This window comes from Prionailurus bengalensis, chromosome B4, assembly GCF_016509475.1.
Source record: "Prionailurus bengalensis isolate Pbe53 chromosome B4, Fcat_Pben_1.1_paternal_pri, whole genome shotgun sequence".
Lineage (NCBI taxonomy): Eukaryota > Metazoa > Chordata > Mammalia > Carnivora > Felidae > Prionailurus > Prionailurus bengalensis.
The window spans coordinates 82,389,670-82,396,113 of NC_057358.1; the positions used below are offsets into that span (position 1 = coordinate 82,389,670).

The 6,444-nt window shown below is 49.3% G+C and overlaps 1 protein-coding gene across 3 annotated transcripts; it reads left to right on the forward strand.

Moving 5' to 3' along the window:
* The first annotated feature begins 18 nt into the window (after window positions 1-18).
* On the forward strand, window positions 19-6,121 carry SUOX (sulfite oxidase). Of its 3 annotated transcripts, none has more exons than XM_043564379.1 (4): window positions 21-2,005; window positions 3,467-3,523; window positions 3,794-3,971; window positions 4,210-6,121. In XM_043564379.1, the coding sequence occupies exons 2-4, from the start codon at window positions 3,477-3,479 to the stop codon at window positions 5,617-5,619; spliced, it is 1,635 nt and encodes a 544-aa protein (XP_043420314.1). In that variant the 5' UTR covers window positions 21-2,005; window positions 3,467-3,476; the 3' UTR covers window positions 5,620-6,121. The 3 variants fall into 3 exon arrangements, with proteins under 3 accessions (XP_043420313.1, XP_043420314.1, XP_043420315.1); XM_043564380.1 differs by lacking the exon at window positions 21-2,005 and adding an exon at window positions 2,047-2,727; XM_043564378.1 differs by lacking the exon at window positions 3,794-3,971 and having other exon boundaries at window positions 19-2,005.
* Window positions 6,122-6,444: the final 323 nt, after the last annotated feature.

Genomic DNA, 6,444 nt, shown 5'->3' on the forward strand with positions numbered 1-6,444 from the left:
TCTTTTTTTTTTTTTTTTTTTTTTTGCTATTTGATACTAGAAATTTGGAAGAAAGGGCATTCAGTGTTTTCGTGAATCAGAAATATACCCTCTCCTACGTCATCGTACTTCCTTATAAGTTCCCTTTAATCTTTCTTGAATAGTGAGATAGCCCAATTTGGAAAATATTCGCTTTATTGCTGTTTAATCACTCCTATTCCCAAGCCACTAGAGAGCTCATCAAATCTGACGTAACTTATTTTTATAGACCTCTTAATACATATTGGGCAGGGTGGGGTAGGGGGTGTGGTCTGTGGACCTCTGGGCAAACAATTGATGAGACTGGAAGGAAAGGTATTTGTGAATCCTTTGAAGTATTCTGCAAAAGTTTATGTGCATTTCTCCAGGGAAAGTGTGCCTTGCTTGCCTTGCTAGTATCTTAGAGGGGTCCGTGACCTAAAGAAGGTTAAAGAAAGCACTAAATTTGTATTTTTAATTGATCATTTCCACCCCAACAGGAAAATTTATCCTAGATCTGCTCTTGTTTGCTACTGTACTTGAAGCCGTTCAGTCCATCACGGTCTAAATGGAGGTGGGTGGGAGAGAATGACACAGAGAAAGATCAGGTATGGTTGCAGAAGTACAGGAAGAAGGACTGGTTCCAGACAGAGCTGGCATTACAATCCCATCTACCAATTTATCAGCTGTGGCCTTGACCTAGGTACTTAACTGCTCTCTGCCTCCGTTTCTTCTGTAAAATGAAGAAAAGTTGAGGTTCAAAGGTCAATTGTGTAAAGTATGTGTGGAGCACACAAGATGACACTGTTATTATGGAGAAGTCTTATCCTCAGACAGTCCCTAACTGATTTCTCTGTATTCTTGGGCTGAGCCCAATTTTCAAGGCTGGTAGGATAGGTTGGGCATCAGACCTCTCCAATGATTTAATTGAACACGGTTGAGCTGGAATTTCCAAAACCCTCAGGGCCAAACTCACCTTTTCACTGCCGATTCCCCTTTCCTTCTGTCTCTTAGTACTCCCCCCAGGGCTCAATGATTCTTGACAAAAGCTCTAGTTCACTTTAGGAGAGCAGAAAGGGAGAGGAAATGATCTTCCAAAATTAAAGATGAAGACCTTCACTTAGTAAGGTTGTAGTTCAACCTTTTGGCCTCTAGAGGGCAGTGTGGATACGTTCGCCTCAAGTTCACAGCCAGCCAATAACAAACTGTGTACTGCACCAAAGGATGAAAGGATAATGGCAAACGTATTCTTAGTGCTCTCCACTGTGTGATTATGAGCGATTATAATCTTTATACTTGGGGGTATTAAAATATTGTTCTAGTTATGACAATGATTTTTTAATTGGCTTAACTAAAAAAAGTCGGTATTTGTATTGTTCTATACTTTGGGAAGAAAATAGACATGTCCAAGGGAACTAGTCTTTGAACCACTATTTAAGCTTCGTTTCTGTATTTATTCTTGGATATAAGAGAATTGAGCGCTTGACCTTGTTTTCACTAAAAGGCAAACTGGGCTGTTTTAGTTGCAACACAGATGTTTGTCAAAAACAGGGTAGAGGTGGAGCTCACGGCCGGGAGACTGCCCGCTGGATTCCCAGGCCTTCTCAGTGAACGCACCTTGTGTCACAGCCGTAGGGGCAGGGCGGGGGCGTCTCAAAACCTCCCACCTCTCCGCCCAAGCTTTGGAGTCCTCGTCACCTTCCACTGCCCAGTTCTGGACAACAGTGAGAGTCCCATTTCTTGTCGAGCGGGGATTGGAAACAAAAAACAGCCAGTCTTAGCTCCGAGCCCTCGTGGCACCCCTCCTGCCTCTGCCTCCAGAAGGCGGGCACAGCAGCTTGCAGGCGCGCGGCCAGCCAATAGCTGGGGGATGAACAGAAAGGCGAGAGTGCTCCTTCACTCGGCCCCCAACGTCACGATGCTGGCCCCGCCCCTTCGCCAGCAGTCTCTGGGAGCTGGGCGGGTAAGCCAGCCACCCTGCCGACGCCGGACGCCGAACCCGAACCCGGTAAGGGGGCTGGGGACTGGGAGTGGGAAGAGGAGGAGGAGGAGGAACGACTGGTAACCTGGGAGATGGCCAGGGCCTTGGGACCCGGGGGTGCTCCGAACCCCATGGGTTCGAACAAAAACCCAGTACCACCTCCACTCCCGCTGCTCCTCTTAGGAGCGCAGTGTGTTGCTACGAGACACTCTTGTACCAGCTGCTGGGCAATGGCATTGGACTGGGTGCTTGTGCTCTGGAGTTGGACATATCCTCCTACCTAAAGTGCTCCCCGGGGGGTGAGGCGTCACCACCCGCAAAAGGGAGGTGGCGTCTGTTTTGGAGCAGAAGGCTGCTTCTCCCAAACCTGGGACACTGGGTTTACCAAGTTTACCCGCAAGTCAGTCCTACTTGGACCACTCCCGTCTGGTTCAAGTGGGCTGCTGGGACTGAGGGCAGGTGGGAGGGAGAGTGAGGATCCCATGGCCCAGGAGTAAAATGCAGACTGCTCCTGTTCCTATCTCCTTCACAGTTTCTCGGCCTGCCCCCTTTTTAGCATTTCACCAGCAATTGGGACTCTTCTTACTCTTCCTGGATTCGGCCTTCCTGGGGTCAGTGAGCTGCTCAATGCTGTGAGGAACGAACTGCTGCAGGGCAGAGAGGGGAAAAATTACTTCTTTAGCCCACTCCCTGACACCAAAGCCATTAACTTCTCCATTTGCTGAGTTCACGGGAATGGCATAGACAAGGTAGGGGTGAGAACCCTAGGTTGGAGTCCAGTTCCCAGCCAGGTTCAATTTTCTTTTTTCCTAAGGTTGGTAGAAGGAAAGGAAGGGACTGAAAGGCCTTCAAAAACCATGTTATTGTGTGTTTGCTCCTCACAGCCGCCCTGCTAGGTAGATCTCATTTCATAGATGAGGACATAAGTTCTGAGAGAGTTGGTATTTTGCCCAGGAAATGGGGCTGGTTAATGGTAAGGCTCATTTCACAAACCCAAAACAGTTTGACTCCCCAGAATCTGAGCTGGTTCACCCTGTTAGGCTGCCATTGCCTTTTTCATGTTTTTGTCCCTAAGTTGGTCTGCCTCTCATTTGTCCTCTGCTGACTTTGGAAATAATAAACCAGTAAACTGGACAGTCGACATTTTGGCTTCTGACCTTTAGGCCCTTGGCCCTGAACATTGGTCTCTGTAGTGGATAGAGAATGGAGGATGGTGATTCTAGAAGCCCCCTACCCACTGCCTCATTCCCTTCCATCCTGTCAGCACAGTCTCTTTGAAGTCCTTTATGTTTTCTCTAAGGACCCATTTGGACCTCCCCCCACACATAGTCCCTTCCTTTGGCCTCATTACCACAGAAAAAGTCTCTTCATTTGCCCAGAGAGCACCTTGCTGACCTCTGTGTCTTCTTCCACTCATTTCCTCAAGTTTCACTAATATCATCCCTTCCCAGAACTCCTTATCTTGATCCTGGAATCTTTTTCCCACAGGTCTGTCACAATGCTGCTGCACAGGGCTGTGATCCCCCATCTCCGACAGGCCTGCAGGTAGGCCATCGCATCCTAGAACTTGTGTCTCAGCCCATATTCCCCACCCCCAGTATCTTTATGACATTTATCTACCAGATAAGATAGTTGAAATACTGGATACTAAGGAGGAAAGGGAAAGCCATATCTCACCTGCTTGTTCCACTCAACCCTGGAGAAACTTAAGTCCCAACTGAAGGAACCAATGGCCAACCTGGTAAACCTCAGGCCTTCACTGTCCCTTTCCTATGATCAGGAGTGTGCTGCTAAGAGGACCTCTCTCTCTTCCAGACTCAAGTCAGCCCCCTCAAGGCTCTATATTCGGGCTTGCTCTACAGATGATTCACTTCAGCCCCAGTGCCCCAGCCTTGCCTTCTCTGGTGATAACTCCAGCACCGGGGGATGGAAAGTCATGGGGACTCTGCTAGGCCTGGGTGCAGTGTTGGCCTATCATGACCGCCGGTGTAGGGTAAGTGGGGAAGAAAGGGACTTCACTGTCAGAACAAGGGGGCCCTAATAAGCTCCCCAGGCAACCCAGGCTATTACCACAGAGCCCATGGTGATACTGTCTTCATGCAGAGTAAAGATGAAATCTGCTACCTCTCTTTCACAGTGGCCATGACTTTATGGTTTGGGTCAGGGTAAGCAAGAGTGATTCCTTCTTACTGTTTATGTTTCTTTTTGCCTTACCCCTGCGTTGTCTGCAGGCTACTCAGGAGTCACCACATGTATACACAAGAGAGGAAGTGAGATCTCACAGCAGCCCTGAGACTAGGATCTGGGTGACTCTGGGCTGTGAGGTGTTTGATGTTACAGAATTTGTGGACTTACACCCTGGGGGGCCATCAAAGCTGATGCTAGCAGCAGGGGGTCCTCTAGAGCCCTTCTGGGCCCTCTATGCTGTTCATAACCAGCCCCATGTGCGTGAGATGCTGGCTCAGTACAAGATTGGGGAGCTGAGCCCTGAAGACAAGGTACCTTCCACCTTGAAGACCTCTGACCCCTACATTGATGATCCCGTACGTCACCCAGCCCTGAAGGTCAACAGCCAGCGCCCCTTTAATGCAGAGCCCCCCCCTGAACTGCTGACGGAAAACTATATCACACCTAACCCTATCTTCTTCACCCGGAACCATCTGCCTGTACCTAACCTGGACCCAGAAACCTATCGTCTGCATGTAGTAGGGCCACCTGGGGGTCAGTCACTGTGCCTATCCCTGGATGACTTGTACAAGTTCCCCAAACACGAGATCACTGTAACTCTGCAGTGTGCTGGCAACCGGCGCTCTGAAATGACTCAGTTCAAAGAAGTGAGAGGTCTGGAGTGGAATATCGGGGCCATTAGCACTGCACGCTGGGCTGGGGCACGCCTTTGTGATGTGTTAGCCAAGGCTGGTCACCAACTCTCTGAAACTGAGGCCCACGTCTGCTTTGAGGGACTGGATTCAGACCCCACAGGGACTGCCTATGGAGCATCCATCCCTCTGGCTCGGGCCATGGATCCTGAAGCTGAGGTCCTGCTGGCATACGAGATGAATGGGCAGCCTCTGCCTCGTGACCATGGCTTCCCTGTGCGAGTGGTTGTTCCTGGTGTGGTGGGTGCCCGCCATGTCAAATGGCTGGGCAAAGTGAGTGTGGAACCAGAGGAAAGTTACAGTCACTGGCAGCGGCGGGATTATAAAGGTTTCTCTCCATCTGTGGACTGGGACACAGTAGATTTTGACTCCGCTCCTTCTATTCAGGAACTTCCTGTCCAGTCAGCCATCACAGAACCCAAGGATGGGGAGACAGTACAATCAGGGGAGGTGACTATCAAGGGCTATGCATGGAGTGGTGGTGGGAGGGCTGTGGTCAGGGTGGATGTGTCTCTGGATGGGGGTCTAACCTGGCACGTGGCAGAGCTGGATGGAGAGGAACAGCGTCCCAGAAAGGCCTGGGCCTGGCGACTATGGCAGCTGCAAGCCCCTGTGCCGGCTGGGAGAAAGGAATTGAACATTGTTTGTAAAGCTGTAGATGACAGCTACAATGTGCAACCAGACACCGTGGCCCCAATCTGGAACCTGCGAGGTGTGCTCAGCAATGCCTGGCACCGTGTCCATGTCCATGTCGCCCCATAAGAAGGTGAAATGGAATTACCTACTCCCCAGAATCATCATCTCAACCCCTTTCCACACACATCCTTTTGCCTTGTTACCACAGGAAAACCTTTCCTTCCACCTCCACTTCTTGGATCACAACCCTATACTATGCCTTCCTAAACCACACACAGATATGCACATTGCACATTTCCACCCAGACACCAGCTCTCCTTTGACACTATGTTACATATCCCTATTATGCCAGAAGTTGAGAGCTGTTGAAGATGGAAGCTAGAAGTGGGGAAATTTCTGTAAACAAGCACTCTTCTCCTACCCCACCTCCACTTCTAGTGTTTACCATCACTTTATTTTGCTTTTCCTCTTAGGAGTCTTCAGAGAATGTGTGTGGATATGTGTACAAAAATGTATATGCAACTTTCTACTGACTTTCTGGTTGCCAGGGGTCGTGAGAGGTGCAATCCTGCCCCTTTATAGTTCCACTTTTCTAAACACATCAATAAAGTATCTGTTTAAGACACAACTCCGAAAAAAGAAAAGATTATGACTTTGGGGACTTCTTGAGGCTGGCGCGTGAGCATATTGCAGGAGGGAGGTGCACTGGTACTGGGATATGTAGTGAGATAATCCCAAACAAGGTGGGGGGGGGAGGGAAAAGGGAAGTAGGGAAGTCAAAAAGTGGGGCTTCCTTCTCCGAGGTCCGCCAGTATCTGTAGCGTTGCTTAGGTGACTCAGCTAAGAATACCCTCAAGAGAGATTTTTTTAAATAGCATTGTTAAGCTCCTCCCGCCCCTCCCCATTTCTAAACACTTGGCAGGAAAAGCAAAGAATTCTAAGAGGCTAAAA